Below are 25,458 nucleotides of genomic sequence, written 5' to 3' on the forward strand. Positions count from 1 at the left end.
GATGTAATCAGTGCTTAGATTAAGCTGTAACGATTTATCATTACAGGTTCCATATAATGGGAGAATGTAAAAAACTCGAGTTAACTCGTGGCCCATCCGCAATGTGATAAGTGTATGAAAACATTACGCTGTAACGAAACTATGTTCGGACAAAATAAATATTTGGAAAAAGCAAAGTTTTAATTCCTTCAGCTCCTACGATAAAGGATTACCATCAAGTCACGCCCTTTAAACTATTACTTTTAAACTAATGAAATAGCTTCTCTTTATATCCCATTCCAACTTCAAGCTATGAAAAAATATTTTCTCCCTACCTCAACATCGTCGCCAGAACCCAGCAAACAAGGCATTCATATAACATTGAGGCGGTCGAAGCCTTGAACCCGGACGGTGGTGGAGTAAAAAATAATAATAACGCGATACTCCCAATGCGGAGAAGGCAGAAAAAAAACAGGACGAAAAAAAACAACAAACGGAAAGAGAAAAGAAAGAAGGCAGAGCAGCGAAAAGAGGAGTTTGTATTATTTGCGCGGGCAGGCCGGGGAGGAAAGAGGGACGGAGGATATCGAGTTACGTGGACGGAAAAAAGAACGCAAGGGAAGAGAGAAAGAAGTTGAAAGGAGAGAGACGAGAATGGAAGAATAGGGAGGTGGAAAAAAGAGGAGGCCAGAGCGCTTGGGATGCGAGGCCTGTGTCGGGAAACCACGAACGTCTAGCGTACCTGTCGCACGAGGAAATGGACCGAGCAGAACCTCTACAATGTAGTCTGCCACAGGCCCTGCAAGTACGCCTCGACAGAAAATACCTGCGAGCGAGTTCTCGTCAAGAAACACGGAACGTGCAAATAATACTCTATTCTCTCCGTACCGGCCATTAAAGCCGTTTCACACGGGGCACGCACTTGCACAATCTGTGTGAAGGCCGTTTTACACGGGGCATGGAATTGCTCAGGGTAGAGCTGCATTAATTTCTAAAATGGACAACGCAATTTTGATCGCGCCTTCGCAAGCACGTCAGATTGCACAATTCTGTGTACCGTGTAAAACGGCCTTAAGGAGGCGCAGTCAAGATTGCGTCGTGTAAAGCGGTGAATTGTTAAAACACATGCGAGAATGCGTGGACGTGAGATGGCAAAATAGCCCCTGTTCAAATTTCGTTCATGCATTCGCGCATTTCCATGCCTTGCTGAAATCAATGCAGTTCTAACCTGCCCAATTCCGTGCCCCACGTAAAACGGCCTTTACGATTAGACTCGAATTATTTATGCCTATTGTTCTAAAACATCAATCCATCGAAATTTCAAGTCCTCATCAACGGTTCAAAAGCTTCATCATTTAAACTGTTGCCAGACAGAAGCAATGGCAGTAAATGAAAGGTACCGCAACGCCATTCATGAAACAAAGATATAAAACTTTATATTTCGTTACTATCATAAAGGTTAACTGTATAAACTCTTATAAAGAATAAATACTTCGAGATGTTCCTCGATGAGGTGTATAACACGAAAATATCCCAGGCTGGGCACACACGGCAAAAGACACAATCAAAGATAAAAAGATTCGCATAACTAAATTTTCGGTGGCACCTTTCACCTTCCTCGGAGTTAGGAAATATACACGATTTTTTTTAAATTGGATCACACATATGATATAATAAGAATCACCTTACAAGGAAGGAAAGAACATGGATTCTAATGCAATATAAATTAGAAGGAGTCAGAAAATACTACCATGGAGGTGGAGTATACCCATATTTCAGCAGCTACCAAAGAAAATCAATCCCCTTATGTAAAAAATGAATAATAGTAGTATTGTATGAGTTCGGCTTTGAGTACTATTTCAAAGATAAAACTGATATGTAGATGAAAGTTTCTCGTTTTCTCAAGAAAGCGACGAAAACTATAACGCTATCCTCTGATGAAACTAAAGCTGCCATCATTGCATCGCACTCTACCAAACATCAACTCCAACACGGTAAGTGCAATAAAAGCTTTCAATGATTGGCAGACCCATATAGGCTAAGTATCAACTTATTACGGTAAGTCTACGGTAATGTATAATGGTGTAATTGTTGAGAGGGGTGGGTACTCACCTGTTTGGAGAAGACGGAGATGTCCTCGTTGAAGGACTCGGAGGAGCAGACGTCCCCGCCGGCGACGCCGGGTTCCCGCGGGGTGCACGTGGCGAGCTCGCACTTCTCGAAGATGAGCGCGAGGAGGGGGAAGAGCGGGTGTCTGGCGGGAGAGGCGGGCGCGATCGCGGGCCGAGGAGACGGCGGCAAGGCCGGCGAAAACACCACCACGGCAAAAAGAGGCATGGAAGAAATCGCAGAGATTAGAGAAGGCGAACAACAACCACTCACTTAAAAAAAACATTTATTATCAACGACAAAGAAAATATCATAATATAATAATTATAACAGCGTAAATAAATCGCTCATTCACAAACTACCATTTAGCGAACACATAAATCAATTTTAATAATAATGGTTGCCTTTATTTGAATTTACATCTTAGTCCTTCTAAGCTATAAGGCTTGTCACAAGGTTCCATTGATATTACATAGCGGGAAAATGCAAGCATAACATTTATATTACATTTAACAGTTTAATTTCGTAAAAAAATCAATAACAGCAATATGATATTAAAATTTTTAAGGAATATTAAAGCTAAAATAGGAGAATTTAATATTACTTTTAAATTTCAGGCTATTTAAAGGTGCTACATTTTCATAATTTCACTGATTAACAATTACTTCACTTTTCATTTAATTCTGACCAATGATTATAGAATAATTCGTACACGGAAAAAGGAAGAAATAGGACCACACTACCCCACAAAAACTCCTGATACTTTGCATTCATTTAATTAGATTCATTGATTCATGAATAAATGACGCGGAAAATTAAGTTTGGGCGAAACACAAAGAAGGATTAAAAATTACCACATTAGAAATTGGCTGAAATTTTGGTTGCTTTTAATCTTCCTTGCAAGTAAGAATAGGCCCATGTAGAAGATTCAACTAGAATATCAACTCTGGATATGTTTATTTACTATTGTTATAAACGATTGGAGCCTCCAGGCAGGCAGTGTTAAAATATGGAAATAATATTGCTTAACGTGGGGTCACTGTTGATCCCAATATGTCATTTGAGAGATAATTAATCACGTGATATTGAGTTAGCGTGTTTTTAAGCATTGTGGCATATTCATTTTTCCGCTATGTAATAATAATAATATGACTCTCAGCTACCTATTGAACACGGGATGGAAAAAATTACAAAAAAAATCAATCTGTATCATTACATGCAGCATCGAAGAGTTTTTGTAGCTTATTCCCCTCTCCAACTACTCTGTTTAAGGAGAGAACTAACTGCAATTTCCGAAACACTAACAAGGAGAGGGAATACTAAGATATGTCTCAGCCATCAGTATCACGAATATATAGATGTTATAGGAACTGTGTTAATTTCCGAGCAGGTAAAGAATTGCTTCTTTCGTGTTGGCAAGAGGCAGCTGTCCAGAATCCCACACTGAATTGTAGCTTTGAGATGATCACGTTGAGGTTTAACAAAGAATCGAGTAGTAGATCAAGTAGACCACTTGCTCAGAGCAGCTTTCTGTTTCACCGAACAACATTTGCACACAAACCGGTCCCTATAATTTTATTTACAAAACGACGAGGTGCACACAGCACCAAACACCGATCACGTCCAAATTAAAAAAAGCAAACAAGACAAATTAAAATCATGAAAATATGACTAAATTATCAGTTGAAGATGGTCTACATCAAGCCTTACAGTTTATTTAGTGTTGTACCCATAAAACAATGTGTCAATGATTGAATAAGTGCTGTTAATTGTTTGACATGGGCCATAAAAGTTTTGATGCATTACTTGCAAGAGGAAAAAACCCACAGTGAGATGACTGCACGGTTTAGAGTCGTAATCATCGATGCAAATTAATGCAAAATGTCCCTTTACAGATTTTCCCACGCAGGGTATCATTTTAACATTTACAAGACGAATGACCTATTAGTATAAATAGGGAGATTATACAAATAAATAAGGTATGGAGTTAATTAATTTCATGAAAAGCAATTCCATGGAAGATTATAACAGTTCTTTTTGCTTCAATGTATTTGAAAGAACGGTAAAAAGAACACGGGAGGATCGTATTCACTGTTAAAATATTATTTATGAACTATAATAAAACATGTAGCATAACATAATTTCTACAATAGGGAATTTCTTTGATGATTGCTCACAAAAAGCTACGAATTTAATTGGAAAAATTCCATTGGGGATAAGTATCGCAAATAGAAAATTATAAATTTTATGATGTTGAAACCCATACGTTGGATATTGAAATCATTGAAATAATAAATTTTAAATATTTAACCAAGTTTTTCAAATACAACGAAGTACTGCATGCGAAGCACTATTATCCGGTAAAGAGATAATCGCCGTGAGAAGAGATTAAGACAAGTTCTCAGACGTTAAGGAAGTGAGCAATCACCATGGTAAAATGCCAACTTAATTGCCCGCATTTTTTGTCTCAACTGTCGTATTTCGTTGTGAACTCGTTCACTAATTTCATCGAGTGGAAGTTTACGACATATTTATGCATACTTTACGCAAGATGACAGCTTTTTAGAACCGAATTGGCTATTTCGTGAATAATAATTTTCTTAACCCTAGAGTCTTAATACTAAATACTCAAATTATTCAAAATTACACAAGCAATTTGACAAATTACTACTTAGAAATAGATGGTTTGTATTACAAATGTGAATGAATGGTGGAATAGTAGAAAAAATTCAGTGAGTTTTCAAAATTGATAAAGACGTATTGAACTTGATTTAACTAAACTCTGAATTGTGTACAGTCCTTACGCATTTTACAATGAATTCTACCAAGTTAACGTGAAATATTTGTACGTAATAATAATTTCATCATATATTCTACATGATTTGAGAAATGTGTCTCTTAAGTTTCATGCCAATGCACGATTTATAAGAAGCGATCGAGTCTTAATCGAATTTAGAGGACCATTTGGCTTATTCTCTACGCAGTGATTGATTTGGAATACTCTGAGTCAAGTATTTATCCTAATTAGGCTCTGATAGGAACGCAGTGAAATATAAAACTATTTTACTGATCCACCACAAAGAAACAGGATCAAATTTATATCCTACTTTGCTCTAAATTGAAAGAAAAGATATAGTTTACCTTGTTGAGATATTTGTAAGCGTAAAAAACTCCCTTCATGAAATTTAAATTATTTGCTAAAAAACGATTTGCAGTCATACAGACATCTCAATTATCGGGATATTTAATTATTCAAGAACGAACTGGATCCGGGACTAGCACCTCTTTTGGCAACACATTTTCGGTACCGGGAGACTGCCTTGGGGCAAGATACGATTGAAACAGGAACGATAGATGTGCGGAGAATAAAATGAAAAACACCACCTCGATTCCGTAAATCTTTATCGCCAACCGTGCAATTCCAGCAAATCGACCCAAATTGGCGTCGTGGCCATAAAAATCGACGATTTTGTACACAAGTCAGTTCAAGTAACGATTTAAATTCAAAAGCTTCAACGCGGAACCATAAGAGGGATATCGGGTAGAGGGGAAAGCAGTAGGGTGTAAGTGCAGCTGGAAGGGTGTATGGCGGAGGGTGTATATGGGAAGAGAAGGCGGTGTTTTTAGCCGGGTGTGAGGGGGTGCTGGATTTGCATAATGGGGATGGCGAATGGCAGAATGAGGGGAATACGACGGAGTGGAGTGGGAAGGGACTGCTGGAAAGGGGCCCTCGGCGGCAGGTCCCGAATCTACAAGCATCGGCAAGGGAGACTAGTAAGCCAAGGCCAATTATTCCTGCCTCGCTTCTTCAGTTAATTTCCGCGGAAGATTTTAGGAAGTAATCGGGACTAGACAGTAAAATAAGTAAAAAAGTGTAAAGCAAGTTCTAAAATTTCCGAGAGGAAATATCATTTTCATTCGCATGGGTTTGAACCAAAATTCCCCGAATTGCAGTCTAAATGGTATAGTAAATTGGGCTGCTGATCTATCAGTCAGTTAACAACGGCTAGCTTTAGCCAAAACATTAACCTCAACGTGAACAATAGAGTATAAACGAGAACCTAGCCCGTGGTGACGATCTTGTCATCAGTATTCCATGACGCTAAGGATTATAATAAATAAAATAAACGCAGAATCATGACCAATGGAAGAGTAAAGAAATCTATAAAAATTACCATAGTCACATGACTAAAAAGTGTATTCTAACCTATTGAAATCCATGCTCAATGCATGGAGGAAAAATTATCATTCCTTAACATCAATTGCTTTTGCTCATTGATCCAACTTTTCTTGCTTTTGACTCTCCTGTGGTATTTCAATTGAACCGAGACCTATAAAAATTAAAGATGCATGGAGAATAACGATATTTCAGGCATTAGGTAAGAATGATTGCAGGAAATTCAAGCAAAGCGATAATTTTCAAGTGAAGGTCCGGGGGAACGGCTTAATCGCCTTTGTCATCGGAAGTCTTAATTTGATTCGCTTGATTGAAGGAATTCGGAATTTGAGTTACGACAAAAAATATCCACGGTATCCCGAACGTAACAAAAAAAATATAGATATTCCGTTGGGAGCGAAGGGACATTAGAGAAAAAAAGCGAATGCATAAACGGGAGGAGAGAGATGTATGCTGGGAAAAAAACGTTGAGGATCCGGGGAAAGAAAAAATTCGAATTCCATCGTTTATTGATTCGATTATTATTTCTTCCACCAGCGATCCCTTCACTGTGTTCCAAAAAAAATTCCTCTGTCCTCTCCGCTACGGGTGGAAGAGAAAAAAAAATGCAATACCTATGGGTTTCTCATTCAATTTCGATGAGCTCTGCCCGATATTTCACGGCGAATTACCTCTACGCTTACTCTCTTCCCATGGCGTCCAAAACGGCTCGACCGTCTCATCCCACCGAATCACATTGTTATCCCTCGTGGGATTTGATAAATAAATAAATAAAAAACTTTTGGGGGGACCGAGAAAAAAAATGAAACTCGCCCGTTAAAATATTCACCGTGGATTCTTCCGCGACAAAAAAATGAATACTGTGTCCGCGCAACAAAATATTGGGGAACGGGTGAGGTGCCGTTTTTTTTTACCGGCGAAAAGTTTTGATCGCACAAATTAGCGAGGTATATTGTCACATGGGCAGTGTGATGATTTATAGAAAATATTCTGGAACCTATCAATACTATCTTCAGGTTACCTAAACTATAGTCAAAACATGAACGCGAACCTAACTTGTGTTGACCATCTTGTCATCCGTATTATATGACGCTATAAATTCCATTAACAAAATAAATGCACAATTATCACCAACATAATAGTAAAAAACAAGAAAAAAAACTTTATTTAGTTTTCCATGAACACCGTGCTACAACTAGTGAACAGAAGAGGATCTCAACGTTGGCATAAATATAAAATTTATCTCACTATACACCTTATATCTTCTCCATTTCAGGTATATCCTATATTCTCCATCATTTCATCCTTCATACTGAACATCCTTGCTTCCAAATAAGGGCATCAAAATTATCGATCGGATATTGCAATTTACAATCGCAAACCAAATTACCACTGATAATCGATTGGCTATGCAATATTACAATAAATAATAAGCAGTTCCCAATTTTTGTCCTCCCTCTTTCTTTAAACTTTTAGGTTTAGAGGGGTTAAAAGCTTGAAATCCATCATTTCCGGTTCTCACATATTATTTTTTATGATACTTTATAATCACTCATTCACTCTGTGATTTAACCCGAAGGTTTGTTTGGATAGGTGAGGATAGAGTTAGCCCCAGACTAAGCCTCAGGCGTGAGAATATTATATATTCAGGGTAGGGAGCAATTCCAAAATGTACTTTGAGGACTTAGTTTTGGGGCGTACGAAGCCTTCCTCGGGATTTTGTAATACGCTTTCGTTTTATCTCCCAAAAGTATACCTCTATACATCAAGGAAAAGAGTAATTATTAAAACTGTCACTTAACTACCCCAATTCCACGAATTGGATATGGGGAAATAGCCATCTTCTTTTTATCCATCAGTTTTAATGCTACGAAGCATGGTATAATCCCAGAGAGGAGGACAAAAGGTTAGTTCCTATGAGCGCGTGAGGCAAAGGATGGCGGGATATATGCAAGCTGCGTGGGCGCCTCTCTATTGGTTCATTCTGACACGACAGGGGAGGGTGGGGGGAGATTTAGCGCGCGCGATAACGCAATTACAAATTTAACGGCGAAGTGCACGTCGGTGCTCTCCCAGAAAAGGTTAGGACATGGGATGGGAGGATGGAGACGAAAGCGGAGTCCAAGAAGGAAAGAAACAAAAGCGTAACGCGAAAGAGGACAAGGGAAACTAAAAAAAAAAAACAAAACACGCGATAAAAGCGACAGCAGTTTCGCGGTCCGTTCGCGGATGTAGGGAGATGATTTTTTTCGGTCCCCGATTTATTATTTTTTTCTTGTTTTGTAGCTCGTCCGAAAAATGCGATGCGGCGGGATTATAAGGGCCCAATGGAAAGAATCAATTTCCGATATTTCTCGGGTCAGGCGTCAGTGAGATGGGAAGGAGGAAGTGAGGGACTCTGGGTAAAGGTGAGCGAGGGTATTGGGCGATGGGGCCGGGACATGAATATTTTTTCCATTCAGGGTTAGGGTTGATTCGGCTTGTGTTTTTTTTATTCGGGACGGATAGGGTCTCGAGCGATGCAAATATCTCCACGAAAAGTCGTAAGCCATCACGAAATCCGTTCCATTTGAAAATTGAGAAAATGTTGTGATGAGGAATTGGTTTTAAGCTGAAAGGCCACGGTGAGATCGCATTCAAAACTTTTTCATCAAAACCATCTAGATGGAATCAACAACGTAGGAGTAGTTAAGAGACTCATTAGGATCTTAATCAGGTGAATACGTGCATCACATGAACGATCAGTCAGTACCGTTAATATAAATGGTTAACTACTGGCACCCTTATCGATGAAAACGTTTCTTAGGCTGTCGCCATCTCATCAATGCTGGGAGTGTCTCAGAATCACCGATATATCGGTTTCTTTTCGAGGGATACATCTACTTGTGGTCTGAATTTGATAAAAAAATCCAGGCTCTGATCTATGATGACCTAAATTTAGCCGTAGTTTCTATAATTTTCCGTTTTTGATGCAATTAATACTCTTCATTTTATTTGAAAGACTCTATTATTTACGAGCTCAATGATCGCCTAAAATCAATGGTGAAAGTATTACCAGTTACTACAAGAGCCAAAAATACAAGAAATCGACGATTATTATGACTGATATGTCGTATAGGTACTAGAAGGTTGCCGACCGACTTTCAATAACGAACGGCTGCTGTTAATCAGCAACCACAAAAATTTACTATCCATTGACTACCAACAAAATGAATGTATATTTCACCCTTTCAGCTGCATCAATTCTGAAGAAACTAACACTGGGCGTTTTACACATCAAAGTATCCTAATGAGAAAAGAAAAAAACTTTGCAATGGGAATTTTATTTTCATCCACAATTCAGCTATATGTAATTCCTAGGTTAAAGGTGGAAGGGTGGACCTATCTTTAATCCCATCTGCGGTGAGAGGTAAGCAAGGGTCGCGATCCTCTGCCGGAGCATTGCCCTTGAAATTTCGAGAGGGATTTAAAAATAGAGAAAAAAATATCTTTTCCGTGGGGTCGTGAAGATGCGACAGTAGCAGTGCATAAGCGGGGTGTGGGGAGGAATAGGGGTTGACGGTCGGCTTTCCTTTGAAAAGGGGGCGTGCTTGGATTAAGTGTCCTATAGGCCTCACGCTGGCGAGCGAGGCATTTAGGAAAGGCGGGAGGGAAAGGTACGAAGGGACTCTCATGGGTTGAAGACATACAAACACACGCAACACGTATGACTGGAATTGGAGAGGTCATAGGAGAGGGGGTTAGGGTGGTTTGAGCTGGCGAGGGGGGGAAGGATGTCGAGGGGGATTATTCTCCTTCAGAAAGGGTTCAAGGGAACGTGGTTACGCAGTCAAGGGTCTTGGTCACTGAAGAGAGGGATGGAGAGGGTAGGAAACCCAAGTTGGGGAGCTCTAAGAATGGGGTCACAATACTAAACGGTAGCCTAGAAGAGTTTAGGGACGTACAAAAAGGTGTCAGGCTTGACGTGATGGAAGTGCGATATATCCATGATAAAACAAACGCAAAAAATGGTAATTTCCACATTTAAATGTATAACTCCACTACCGACGGTGGAAATGCGGTATATACATGATAAAAAATAAACTACAAAAGGTAATTACTACTTTTAAATATATGGCTCCACTACAGATGGTGAGTATGCGATATATACACGATAAAAAATTAACTACAAATGGTAATTACCACTTTTAAATACATAATAACTCCACTACATGCCATGTTTACGACACTATTTCATTTTCATGGTCATTTTTTAGAGACGGTGGGGAAGGAGTTCATGGTTTGGTATTTACCCTTGGAACGATGGCCAACATGGTGTACTTGGAAATAATTTGGGAGCGACAAAGCCTAATGGCGAATTGGAATATAGACTATGTATATATTTCATTAATTGTCCTGTAAGTCCCCGGAAAAAGACATTAATTTACTAATGTTAATTAATTAATGTTTACATTTTTTACCTTAAATATAACAAAAAGTAATATACTATTTATAATATTTACTATATATACGTGACTATTTTTGAGACCTACATTGACCAAGTAGTATCGGAGTGGTGAAAAATTTTTTTCGTTTCCTTTGGTAGCAAACGCATCCGAGGTAATCTGACCCAACAAGCCCCTTGCAATGCGAGCGACATTCCAGATGGGTTACCGTCAACTCTCTCCCAATTAACGCCATTGGCAGTGACGGTAGGCGATCCCTCCGACCCAGCGGTGTTGATTGGCGGGTTATTCCGTCATAGGCGGGCCACACTGGGTTCAAGAGTCGACTAATGCAGCATGAGAAATAGCCCTTCACGCTGAGCCATGAACCTAGATCCAAAGCCAATGTCGCGCTAGAATACAATTGGATCGTGAGAACTATGAATATTGCTTCGAAGGTAACTGTATATTAATATTATCTTCTTTCGCAATAAATGCATAATTAGAGAAATAACGTCAACCGAAGGTATAAGGTTCGATTGCTACTGACGGTATATTATATTTTAGCGTTTCATATTGACAAGGGTAGATCAAGAAGTAGTTTTGACACTCCAAAGGCAGAAATGTACGTATGTGGCATCAAATACCTATCTTTTTGCGACAGGCAATGGGCCCAGATGGACACAAGCGTACTTATCTCCCAGCTGCCCCGCCCACCAAACCTTTCCATGAAATATAACCCGATATACACAAATATTTTATGTTCCAAAATTCTTTTTACACCTTAGTTAATGGTCTGACCCAGGATTCGACACCATGTATAATTTCATTCTCAATTGTATCTGTGATTACGTTTCCTCTTTCACAGTTCCTGAAGCGGATCCAGGATAGGGTCAAGAGGGAGGGGGATAAGTATTGGGTAAACTCCCAAAGTATTGCGGGTCCGAAATAAAATTGCCAATCTATCTGGTGTAAATTGTATGTCCAAGGGGCTATAGCCCCCTTAGTCCCCCCCCCCCCCCGCCCGTAGATCCGCCACTGCACAGTTCTATCCAAAATATCGCCATCTCTCCTAAAGTTAAACCTTTCCGTGCGAATTCCGGGCTGAAACCCAGGCACACCCGAGCAGGTACCATCCGGGGGACAAACAGACAATTTTCCACACCCGTCATCAGTACCGCTCACCCAAAGTGCAGCGGCGAATGCACACGCACCCACGGCACTGCTCCCCCTCTGCAGGCCAGGAGAGAACCCTTTCACCCGCACCCAACAACCCATCCCACCTCACGTGACAAGGGACACCCCTCCACTCCCAGAACCGCGGCACTGTCAAATGCGGTCAACACTCTTCGAGGTCCTATTTGCATCACGAGTGCGTGCACCCGGCCCTGCTTCGCCGTATAAACCCGCCCTCGTGAAACAAAAGCACCCACCCCTCACACTCACCACTGCTCATTCTCATTTATTCCGGTACAACTGTTTTCATTCCGCATCCACCAGCACATTAAATCTGAACAAATGAACAATTGAGAATGGCTATCTTTAAGAACGACACGGAGAACATAATATTAGAGCCCCACTTCATTTCAATGTCCCACAGAAGCGATAAATTAAGAGAGATGTTTTGCCGAACGGATGGATATAGGAATTCGTTTTTCCAGCGAACCATTAAGGACTTTAATAAATACTAGTCGTAAAATCTACTAAGAGCACTTCCTTTTTATGTGTAAATGGCTGGTGTCCTAACACCCCCTGCCTCACGCCTTTTAGGCGGCTTGCGGGGTTATATGTAAATGTAGATGAAAAATATATTTATAGTAATAGTTCTCTTCAAGCATAGCATGACGATTTACCTACTTGAGCAACTCGTGATCCTACGATTTGATTTGATTGGTATTATCAGGTGTTTTTAAAATAATGAAAGCACAAAAATGAAAATGGTTATTACGGCCCATTATTTTATCACAATCAATACCTTCCACTACACCAGACCTTTTTAAGCTTGGCATGATGGTCACCTTTCAACTCCTGTAATTAGGAAAACGATTTCCTGGACCACATATTCCGAGGCTCTCACATAATTTTTGGAGACCAGGAATCATATTGATGATAGATACATTTGGATCGTTTTTTGTACCAAATGAAATCAGGAAAAACAGTTTTACGGGACTAATGGTAAAATTATCAAGTATATGTGAACTATATCCATCAGGAAATTTTAACACTTTTTAAATTTATTAAAACTTGGTTCAATTCACATTCCCATCCGCGCCTTTCGTACAAAGCCAGTACTACATCAGCCAAACTTCCGACTTTTTTACTCCCAGAGATCACTTTTTTGCAGACTTCCTTCTTTTTTCAACACCATATCGTCTACCTACCCTTCCCTGGATTTCTCAATGCCCTTCGAATCATTCAAGAGGCAGCTTAGAAAAGCCATATTCTTCTGAATCTTTATTACATTCTTTTCATAGTCTTTATATTTTATTTTTGTCAGAGCTACATATCATAAGTTTTACATTCATTGTAAGGGCCGTATCGGCTGTTTTTGAATATATAAATATAGACTCGAGTACGTATCTATATCTGGTCGATCGTGACGCGCCTTCATAACCCCCAATATCACCCTGCAGCCACTTCCACGGCCGACTGAGACCACACGACAACTCAAACACACGTTTACCCTTTACCACTCGGAGCTACCCCGCTAAACAAACGAACACGGGCAAAGACATACAGATATCCCCCCCCCCCCCCCCCCACGCCCACGCCCCAGAACCTACGCGTGAGCAGACACGAAAATCCATCGGACTGCCCTCATCGGGTCGTGTGCATTCAATGTTGGATAGCACGAGGAGTTTTCGACGCTCCGTGTTAGCACGCGTGACTCTGCGTGCAGAGGTTTTAAGTCACTGGCGGGGAGAGGGACTGCAGGTTGAGGAAACAAAAAAGAAGCCGTCCATGTGGATCGGTTACCTAGCAAGCCGCCCTCTCAAAACCATGCGACACGTCAAGGGCGCCCGACACGTTGAGATTCTCCTTCGACACGGACGTCTTCAAGCATTGTCGATCACGAGGATCGTAGAGTGACCAGCAATTGAGCCATCAAGTACCCCCCCACGCTACATGTCCAAAATGGGTGTTTTCTGACTCAATGCAATTACACTGCTTTTTATTCTCTCCTACTCACCTCTTTAATCTAACCTATTAAACTGTTTGCACCAGACCTGATCAAAAAGTGTAAGATGGTAGCCTCAAAACTATTCAATAAGGGGTACCTACATATTCCACAATTATTTAAGTGCCTTCTAATGTAATATATTTGATTATAAATGGAATAAAGTTATATTATATTATTATATATTATATTGTAATAAACTTCTTTTCTGAAGGAAATACAATCAATGTGTCCGTGGCAAAAATTAACTCTCCTTACAGAGAGAATTTAGATGATTTAAAAATTGAGTCAAATCCGAACTCTAAAAGATACCTGATGCATTACAATGACAAAAACTAAGCCTCGGTATTCCAATTCGGTGTCAATTTTAAACTCAGGTATTTTATAACCTTTATTGCCTTTTCCAAAATATCCTAATGGAATCTGAACATCGATTTTAATCTCATGTCTTCTATCTAACTCTCTTTCCCTAGATTTATTTTTCCATTCACGAATTTTTAGAAATAATAGCACTATTATACAGAGAGTAAATTTATGATAATTACACACGGGAAGGATAAATTCACCCAACCATTGCCCATAGAGTATATTCCATCTATAGCCAGAATATGTATTTTCCAAGCAATAGAATTCCCTTCATTAAATTGAAACTTAATGCATCAACTAAGAATGGACTTAAAAGAAAGTACACAAGCATAAGGCACGTAAAGAACCATGAGAGTAGAATAAAAAAACGTGATCATCACACCACTACGATCAAATCTAAAATACTTAATTTCCTAATTCACATCACACGATGACCGCTTTAGGAGATGATGCACTTAATAATCACACAAACTACAAGGCGGACAACCCGTCATTAAAAACGAGAAGCCAAGCAGCACGGGAGAAATTCCAGGAAAGAAGGAGGTTTTCTTCCCGAAGAACAAGGTTTTAACCAAACTTGTCTCATTTCTGTAAAATACCTAAACCACCACGTCCCTTAATGATGATTGAGGGATTATAATAACTTCACTGAGTAAATAAGACGGAAGGCGGATGTTTCCGGGCGCGCATCACGAATTTCTCTTGTTATTTTTTTTTGTGTGGCCGAGGGCGTGGTCTATCCTCGTCCGGTGGAAGGCGATACAGCCCCCCCTTTGGGAAGGGGGCAGATGAGGAACAAAAGCCAGCGTGGCCCGCCGTAAAAGGGGAGTCGTGAAGGGACACAATATAATACAAGGGGCCACACCTACTTCTCCCACTCTCAACGTTTAGTATAATTATAATAAGCCCTCCGGAGCAATATTAGAACGGTGAACTCCGTAATGCTGGCGACTTCATTAAAATGATAAGTCGAAAGCCAGGCGAGGAGGTCCCAGCGCCGTAAACGCTAAAAGGTTTTTATTCACGTTTATGATGGCGGCGGAATAATTCATACAAATGCATTTCGCTCTTTAACAAAGGGTACAAAGTCATACAAAACAAGGCACGCAACAATGGCACAAGGTGCCATTAAGATTCAACTGGTTTTTTAATTTAAGCAAACCTCCAACTTAAAAAGAGTTTCAATGAAAATCTTCCTTCTCCACTCCAGCTCAAAAGCAATGTTCCGAAATTATAAAATAACCCCTTTTCTATGAATACGCATTGCACTTGTAATTAATTTTAATTCAAGGGATGTTAAAATTCAAGGCAGAAGTTATAGTTTTGTGGTCTCAGATTCAATTAAAAACATATAACCTGGTTTCGTTTAAATTGAGATAGTTCGATACTTGGCATCACGTCCTTACGAAGAATCGTCTTGATTCGACCTATTAGAAAACTTGATAAAGCTTAACTTTGAATTCCGCTGTGGATATATTGCAAGTTGCAATTGATCACAACGCAAACAAGGAATATAATAACAGATTGCTTAAGAAAAGTAGCTTCCAATGACCGAAAAGTAGAATATTAGAAAAGAAGAAAAAAGAGCACATTTCTGCCTCACTGCTTTTTTAAAGTTCCAAACATTGCTTTTTTTAAGTTTATTTGTTAATAGATGTAAATAGCAAGCAATTTTTTTATTCCACCGTAAAGAAGATGGGATTAAATTATATCTCATTCGCAACTGCCGCGTCTTTTGTTTCTCTACTTAAGTCAGCATGAAGCGTCTCTCCATTCCTGGGACACTTCCGCGTTGATAGCAATACTGGGATATCGTTTCGGAGCTACTTCTATGGCAAAGCTCATACTTCAACTTATAAACAGATTTTAAATTTTCGGGAGGAACCGAAGTCCCAACACACACACGTGCCGCGGAGGGCCGAACAAGCAAACGCTTCGAAAGCCATTGCGTGCCCAGACGAACGGAGAAACATCGCGAGGAGGCGGAGGAGGAGTGGGTGGGTGTAGGAGGGGGAGGAAAACCTTGCCGATGCGGAGATTGAGGGGCGGGAGGGGAAGTTTTTATCCATCGCAAAAGCGTCGGGGGGAGGAGGGGGGGGAGGAAGGAGGGGGTGGGGTGAAGACTCGGTCGGTTATTTTCGAGTTATTGCCATTGCGCAGACTCCGCGCGCAATTCTGCGACGGTTTCCTATTGGAGGAGGACATTGACGGCTCGGCCGCGCGCTCCCTATCCTTCTTCTTCCTTTTCCCCGCCAACAATGCCTTTCGCCACACACCACCCCCACCCCCTACAACCCCCTCCCACCCCCTTCACCACCTCTTCTTCCTATACGCGCTATTACAATCAACTCGACCACCTCCGCGTAGAACAGGGAATAACACTCAATTGTGCAAACACCTATCTTGGTAAGACTGGGAGGGGTGGGTCATGAGGGTGTTGATGGTTGCGGAAAAGGAAGGTTCTCTATTTCCCCGTGAGGGTAGGGGGTTGAGGAGGTTAAGTCCCCCCCCCCCCCCCAAAACCATTAAAGCGATTGCTTTAAGGTTACCTACCCTCTCTTCCCTTTTTCCCAGCACCTCTTGTCCGTTCTTTCAGGCCTCTTGTTTGGAGGGGAAGGTATGAAAATGGGATAGGAACGGGTTGTAGGCGCGTGGAATTGGTATGAAGTGGAGAGATGGAGGTGGAAGAGTATTGTTCACCCTTTATTGGCCGACAATGCCTTTTTAATGAGGGGTGAGGGAGGGGCACAGGCGGAGACAGATGAATTGACACTGCACCTCACTGTACATAAAGTTAAGCCAATAAGTGCAGAATGTTTGAGATGGGTTTATCGAGGATTAGAAGAAATATGAGCCCTGATGCTTATCTAAGACGAAGGAGGGCATATTATTCATAAGGTAAAGCTTGAATATACCCATCGGTGGTAAAAAAAATTCGCATCACCAGAAAAAGCTTTCCGTGGCCATTAAGGGTCCTCAATGAATCCAAACAAAACTAATCCTTCGTTTATTGGCCTCGAAGTTGGGTAATCGAGTGCAAGTGATCATTATGGTGTGACAGCTGATTTCTACGAAAAATGTCAAATTTACGTGGCACTTGGTTCGGATAGGCCTTCAGGCTCCTTTATTTAACGAGGAAAATAACGCAAATGAAAAGAAATAGTAGGAGCCTGCTCTCTTTGCATTGAATATATTTTTATGGAGTAGTAGGTAAGTATATACCTAAAATTAAAAACATTTGAGGGTATTCATGATATACCAACAAAAAACCTTCATTGAAAAGAATGCACCAGCAGTGATTCTTTATATTTCATAAAAAATCAATTGTCACACTTATATTGAATGACAACGGAATAATGACAGCATGCATCCAAAGCCACTTTATAAACATGTTAAAATATTTAAAAAAAAACCTCTCACGATCAATGCCTTAGAGGTGTGGTGATGATAATTTTATGCAAAAACTACCAACACAGGAATTTTATTGCCATGTTTATGGAGAATATATTTATTTTAATTACGGATAATTAGCCGAAGCCGTCGTTTCACTTTCCATCAATTGAATGCATATTCAAGAAAGGAATACCTACTGCGAAAATAAATAACAGTTGGTTACGATAATTATTTGCCGGCAATGCGATATAATATGTTGTTTATTTCATGAAAATAATAACTCTGATCGCATTTTAGGTTGTTTTGTGTGTTCGAATGCATGGATAGTTAAAATAGAAAGTCCAACACTTGGGTGCTGTTGCACTGACCAATGCACGCATTCGTTAGGTAACGGCTTCCTAACCTTGAGCGCAAAAGTAAAAGAGTACTTACTCACGCGCGGTAAGGAAGAAAGGGAGATGGAGAGGAAAAATTATTAATTCCAGATTCAAACAATTAAAAGGTTTGGTACTTTTTCACAAAAATTTATTTAAGACGACCGGTTTCGTCGCAGAGGCGACATCTTCTGGTACAGAAATCGTTATTTTTATAGTTATTTTGTCAAAAAGAATAAGAATATTTAATAATAAATTTAATCAATAATTAAATAATAAAAAGAATATTTGTGAGAATATTTTTGTCAACCGTCCCCGTCTTGGAAATTCCCCTGAAGTTGAGAAACGCTCCAACCCCAAACGCAAACCTCCCCTACCAACTTGTAATAGCAACCAAATAAACAACTAAGTAACTATAAAAATAACGATTTATGTACCTGAAGATGTAGCCTCGGCGAAGAAACCGGTCGTCTTAAATAAACTGTGTGAAAAGTACCAAGTCTTTTAAATGCTTACAATGGATTTTCACAAAGTTAAGCCTAAAAAAATCGAGTTTAATTCCAGATTCCTTAAATGCGAAAGCTCCATCTATGCTTCTTATCGAAGAGACAATATGACCCTATGATTCCCCTAGTTCAGGGATTTTTGCAAGTGAAACTGGAGTCTTCCAATAGGCAAACTATGTAGCCTGCAGTGGTGGAAATAGACATGAGAAAAGATGACCGTATAATTCACAAAATCCGTCGATCCAGTAATAGAAATGGAATGTGAATAAATGGCAAGAGATTTGCCTATCGCCATCAGAGGAAAGTACAGTGTGTCTTCGGCGCTATTTCACCACATGCCTCATGAATTAATACACTTAGAAAGTACCTAATCTCATGGAAAAAAGATGGAAAGGAAGTTATTTTATGCTTGGAAAAAAGAGCTCAGAAACGGCGGAAGAAAAACATCAATCAGAAGAAAAACATTAAAAACATAGGCTTCTTCCAAAATGTATGGCTTCCTCATATTTTCAAATTTCTTGATACTGTGGAATATCGAAGCTTTGTTTAAATTAATTGATACTCGAACCACTTCCATCAACAGTAAACATAATAGTTATTTTTATAGATTTCGAGATATTTACTAAAGAATTAGCAATGACAACGTAGGGTAGATCTACTAAAGCGTCATTTTCATCCTTAGAGTTCCGCATTGTTAAAACTGCCATTTTATCATTAGCACACGCATGTAGCAGGACCAAAAAGTCAACGGCCAGCAAAAGTATCCTCCCCGGAGTTCATCCTGCCCCCTTATGAGACCGAAACGGTGATACCATTTTTCATGCATCATTTAGAGGAGAGGGACCAATGGCGACAAAGTCGGGGACTTTTGAAATCGACAGGGGAAAAAATAGGTCCATGCACTCATATTTCTCTCCTGCACCAGTCCATCGAATCGCACTCTTGGATGAAAAATGTGGGGGGGGAGGGTTTCCCATCGCAATGAAGGAAACAGAAACACCCCTAGGTGTCCGCGAAAACGACAACACAGCCAGCCGAAGACAGCCGGAGAGAGTACGCGTGGAAATAGGTTTGGCATTGGATAGCGACATGTTTAAGAGCCAGAAGAGAAATGACTCCTGGGGTTGGGGAGGGGGTTGAAAAACAGGGGTATACCCCTCTTTAGCGCTCGAGGGAATTGCTGGGAGAAAGGAGGGGCGAGGAGTGAAGAGGACAGTCTCCGTGCGACAAAGAAAAAGACGAAGATCGGCCTGCGAAAAACCTACTGCACTCGTGCCAGAACTAATCAATGGTATTCTGACAAATAATGACGACCGTACTTTGACCCAAGAGTAATCCGTTGGATGGTTGGAGGGAGAGGAAGGTGGAGGGGTCATAAATCAGTCCGCTCGATATGCGAAGGGGGGGACCGCGAAACACTCCAGGGGTGGGGGGGGGTAAGTCAGGGGGACAGGGTATGCACTCTGGACACAGAGGAGTCCGCTCCTCACCAGCCGCAGGCGGACAGCATTGCGGAGCGTGGGAGACTTCGGAACGACACGCTTGCCGAAACATTAAATTTGGAATATAAACTGATATACTTGCACACATAAGTATATGTGAAGTAATTTTCAGTCTATTTCTAGAAAAATACTTGCAAACATCACCAATAACTTTCTTCTAATTTTAGGCTGTTTTCCTATTTTTGTTACTTTGTAGAGTGAAACTAAAAACAAGTTTGAAGAGTCTCTTAGTTTAACTGAAAATTCCGCGTTCATACTTAATTTGTATTTTCAGTACTAAAAGCTTTTCCTCTACACTTTTATGCATTTACTTTTAAAAATATCTTTATACCAAGAGCAATAGTAGCCGTTGCCTTGTATTTTAGAATTATTGTTTTGCTTTTTTCTACATTTGAAAAGTGCAAAATCATTGGATCACATTACCGCTTTTCATTGAAATAGAAGAACACCGTTCAACTCAAATATCTTTTCATGGCGAACATCATACTTTGGTATAACACTTCATGACAATGCTCGTATTTTCGTTTGTAATTTGGATACTTAAGAAGAAAGACGAGCGAAGACTGGAGGCATTGGAAGTATGGGTGTGGCGAAGAATTGAGAAGGTGAAGTGGACGGAGAGGAGGAGGAAGGACGAAGTGCTGGACATGGTGGGTGAGGAGAGGCAGCTTTTAAATGAGATTCAGAGGAGACAGAAGATATGGATGGAGGGAGTACTTAGCGAGGAGGGGATGATGAAAACGGTGTTAGAGGGTCGAATGTTAGGTAAACGAGGGAGGGGAAGGAAAGGAATAGGACTTTTAGATAGATTGAAAGAAAGCAGCCTTTAAGGCCTTTTCACACGGTACACGGAATTGCGAAATCTGACGTACGTACGAAGGCGCAATCAAAATTGCGTCGCGTAAAGCGGTGAATTGCTAGAACTCATGCGAGAATGCGTGGATGCGAGACGGCAAAATAGCCCCTGCTCTAATTTCGTTCATGCATTTGCGCAATTCCACGCCATTTTAGAAATTAATGCAGCTCTAATCTGCGCAATTCCGTGCCCCAAGTAAAACGGCCATTACAACGAATTGAAGAAGGCAGTGCTTGAAGAAAAGGGAGGCTCCCAGAATACTTCTGTAGCACTCCATGGAAACATAATTAATCGGTAGAATACTACAGTTAAATTTAATTTGATACCACTTCGGCCGCGTAATATCCGAAGGTCTGAAAACGGATTTCCTGTCTGTTTGTATATCAACCCCTCCTATACTCCCGCTTTGAGGGGGCCAGCCAGAAGATGCAAGCTTCGCGACGCAGGAGGCGAAGAGCGCGCTTCTATGCCATTAGTGAAGGACAGGAAGTGAGCGTCGTGAAGGAGAGGTGAAGCTCGCGCTAATCGCCTTCACGAGAGGCGATCGCTCCCTCGATGATGTAACGCACGCGGTGGGTTCGAGACAGAAAAGTGCATAATGAGAGCCGATCGCTAAGGCAATATCGCAAGAGGAAATGAAACAATCCACACGCATCTTTGCGTTGCTACGTAATTAGTGTTTCCAATTAGAGAAGAAGCCACCGCCGCTCGGAATGAAAGTTTAACTCCAGGAAATTTAACTTTTTTTTATCAAGAATGAACGCGATTTTCTTATTGCAAAAGGTTATTGGGATCGTTTGAATTACATTAAGCCCTTCAAATCGTGTAAAGAGGTAAACATATGGAATTGATAACGAATATTTTATATGCTAAAATATTTCTTTGAGTGTCAACGTATGTTATGCAAAAAACAACATTAAACGTCTTCTAAACTAAATGTATTAAACGAGGTCAAGATAAGGAGAAAAAAAAGAATATTTTGTTACAGTTGAATTGAATGAATTTCTTAGAATTAATAATTAGCACTGAAAAATAGTCCCATATCATACCTAATATAAGAAAAAAGGATGATGGATTGACAATTTTAGTAACACAAAGTATGAGGGGCTAATCCCACGGAAATGTGATTGGTGAAGTCACTGAATTCTGTAAAATAATCAATAAAAAGAGTTTATTAGGAATAATAATTGTTCTGATTAATTGATTAAAGTGAAGAATTTTTGAGTCAGGGCCAAAGAATTTACGAATGAAGACTGAAACAGAATTCACAAATACGCTTCGAGGCCATGATGACTGGAGTTTCACGATACTCATCACAAGAGCTTTCATACAATGGACAATGGAGAATACTAAAATATAAAGTCAAGTGGACAACAGAGGCCAAGAAGATATGTTACTACAACCGTGAACGAACACTGACATTCATTTAAATTGCATCCCTAAATCTTTACAAGCGATCAAAAGGTGTTTTTCATTTGAATAGCACAAGAATGAGAACTTAAAAATCCTTTTCACTGAGAAAATTTCAGAAATTTACCAAGAGCTTCAGATTTGAACGGTAATGAAAATGAATTTTTGATCGAAATAACTGAGATTAATAGGTCCATAATCCGTGACCTATCAAAGGGCATGGTTTGGGTATTCCTCATTTTCTAACTTCAATAAGATAGTTTTTAGCTAAAAAAATTGTAAGTAATGGTCTACACTTCACACTTTAGTACGATGATCACTGTCATTAATCACTTAAGGGACCACTTAAAAACTTCCCCATCCCTCACCACCAACCCTTAAGATCACAGATACGCACTTCATCCCCTTGAGGGACGAATTCCCTTCCACAATGCCTACTTGAGCTCTTTTCTCGCACAGACAAACCCTTTCCTTATTTCCAGGCGAGAGAAAGAGAGTGGGAAACGGAACGCGATAGTCACTTTTTCATTTCAGTGATGGCGACCTCTCCCTTTTCCGCGCGCACACATTTTGCCCGACCGAGTAGAAAAGCCACTGGAGTGTGGGAGGGAGGGATACGTGCGAAAAAAGGGAACTGGTTGAACCAAAGGGTTAAAGAGAGTTTTAAGGGGCCCCTTGGCTTGGAGAAGGCCTTTTCGACGTCTACAATCCCCTTTTCCCACCCCGGCCTTCTTTGTGGATTGCGAAAAGCAGCGTTAAGTGCGGCGGAGAGAAAGGGGCAGGGAAGGATTGCAAAGTGGTTTCGGAACGAAATGGCCAGCAGGAGGATGAAAGTCACATTTGCACATAAAGCAGAACGGAAAAAATATATCGACGACTGTTGGTTGTCAAAATATATATGGTTGTCAAAAAATAGGTGAATGTTTCGTGAGATTACGGTATAAAAAAATTTGCAAAACTCGAGGAAGAAACAGCTTTACAATATTTGCAGTTTTCAAACACCGTTTCTCTATAAAGGAGCATCGGTAAAAATGAATTCCTAACCAGTGCCACTTTTTCAAATTTCTATTACTCCCCAAAACTTGGAAAGATTAAAATTTTTCGTGCGATTCTGGTTTAAAAATTTGCAAAAACTCCTGGAAGAAACATCTTTTCAATATTTGCACTTTTCAAATACCGTTTCTATACAATGGAGCAATGATAAAAATGAATTCCTCACCAGTGCTACTATTTGAAATGTCTAATTTCTCCCCAAAACTTGGTGCAAAAACAAATTATGCAAACCGCAAACTAAATTCAATATTATATATTTAATTGGGAAGAATTAAAAGAGACGAAATCGAATACAAAAACCCGAAAGAAGATACCAAATTTTGCGCAGATGGAATTCTAATTGGTGAAATTGTTTCCTTAAAAATGTATACTTATTTAAAATTATTTGCTTGTATTGCCGGATACGAAAATGTTTCACCGAGTTAGTCCATAGACGAATAAGACAAGTATTTTGTATATTTTCTATGTTTCCAACGGGACAGCCTCAATGTCAGATATTGCATCGACTAATACCTCACTGCGCTTGATCCGATGGATAGAAAACGTATCAGTTACCAAAGCAGGTACATGCAGTACTAGGAATCGTGAGTGCTACGAAGGGCACGCACGTCACCTGTGGTGCGCTTCTAACTCGCAAAACTAATCTCCGCCGGAGGGGATCACCGCTTAAGTAGGCACGGGAATAGCTTTGCTAGATGATCACGACTCCAATCAACAGATTCCCGGAATCAATGTTCAGAAATCGTATTCACCAAGATTAAGTGCCCACGTGAGTTAGTGCCTGAGTCATTGGTAGGACAGCAAGATCGAGCATAAATAAATGGTAAAAAAAACTCATTTCTTATACCATAAAATAATCAGAATCGGATCTATTAGAAATAAAGGAAGGGCATCGTTTGAAATTTTCCTCATCTTGCTGACGCATACGCGGTTCAGTTCCATGGAATTGCTTGTGTTAAAACGGCTACATTTCGTCAAATTCTTCAAAAACAAAGAAAAGGTAGACGAAAAGTTGACGAAAACAAACAGCAAATGCACAATTGGGCAAAATTAAGTTCACAATCAGACATTGAAAAACTGACTTGAATTTTTTAATCATTAAATAAAATGATTCTCTGAACGTTACTGGCCTTTACCAATTAAATAGTGCTCTCGTAACCACTACGTTATGTAGGTTCAACATAAAAGAAAAGTCTCGTAAATGCGAGGTGGCCCAGGAGAAGGAACTGACCCCTTACCCTGAATGTATGATATTTACACAACTGTGACTTAGTCTCGGGTGAGCTCTACCCTCACGTAGCCATAAAAACCTCTGGGTTGAAAAGCTGAATGAATTAAACGGGAAACTCATGCTATGAGAAATTCATGCGTTCCCCGACACCAAACACTGGCGAACCGGACAGCTGGACGATAGAATGTAAGCAAATTCAAATCATGCGATGCAAAGGTCGATAGTATTCCGAGTTCTCACCTTTCGACGGCTTTTCTATTCAACACCTGACTTAATTACACACGAAAAATAGACGTTTAAGAGTGACATCTCAGCCTCTTACGAAAAGAGTAATGGGCGGAGTCCCGCCTTCGATTTTTGCCTTGTCATCCGGAAAAGTAGCAAGACATCACTCTCCTAGGAAAGCGATAAGCAAGTAGCTCAGCATCCGAAAAGATGTCTTCTTTTCGGTGGGCTGGACCGAAATAATACAAATGACTTACGCCTCCAACCCTAAAAAAGTGACGGGTAAAGAGGCGTTTACGAAAAAAAACATGAGGCGAGTATTTTTTCGAAGTTCCTTCAGAAGTTACGTAACATGGTATTGATCCCCATGGTTTACAAGTTAGCTTACCTACTTTCTAAAGCCATATTCTTAATGGCCGATATCCCAGTACAAATAATGTTCCCGAGTGCCTTAGGACATTATTTTTTGACGCAGGATAGCAATTACGTATGCTATTCTACGGACTATGTTTCACAGAATATCTATTGGAATGATCTTATTTACGAACTCAGAGTATAAGGAGAATTTTCCATGATAAATACTTAGTTGTGAGAACGCTTTGGCGGTTGACTAGCATATGTGGCCGAAAGGAAAGTAGAACTTGCTCCAAATACAAAAGGAAAAGTACAAGCATT

General features: G+C 40.2%; 1 protein-coding gene across 3 annotated transcripts in view; it reads right to left on the minus strand.

Moving 5' to 3' along the window:
• Positions 1–25,458, minus strand: part of LOC124168540 (homeobox protein homothorax) — an 822,993-nt gene that overhangs the window by 772,937 nt on the left and 24,598 nt on the right. For all 3 annotated transcript variants that reach the window (XM_046546881.1, XM_046546882.1, XM_046546880.1), the window contains exon 3: positions 2,092–2,233. In XM_046546881.1, the coding sequence (XP_046402837.1) occupies positions 2,092–2,233 (142 nt within the window). The remainder of the gene's footprint in view (positions 1–2,091; positions 2,234–25,458) is intronic.

The sequence above is a fragment of the Ischnura elegans genome, chromosome 11 (assembly GCF_921293095.1).
Source record: "Ischnura elegans chromosome 11, ioIscEleg1.1, whole genome shotgun sequence".
Classification (NCBI taxonomy): Eukaryota; Metazoa; Arthropoda; class Insecta; order Odonata; family Coenagrionidae; genus Ischnura; species Ischnura elegans.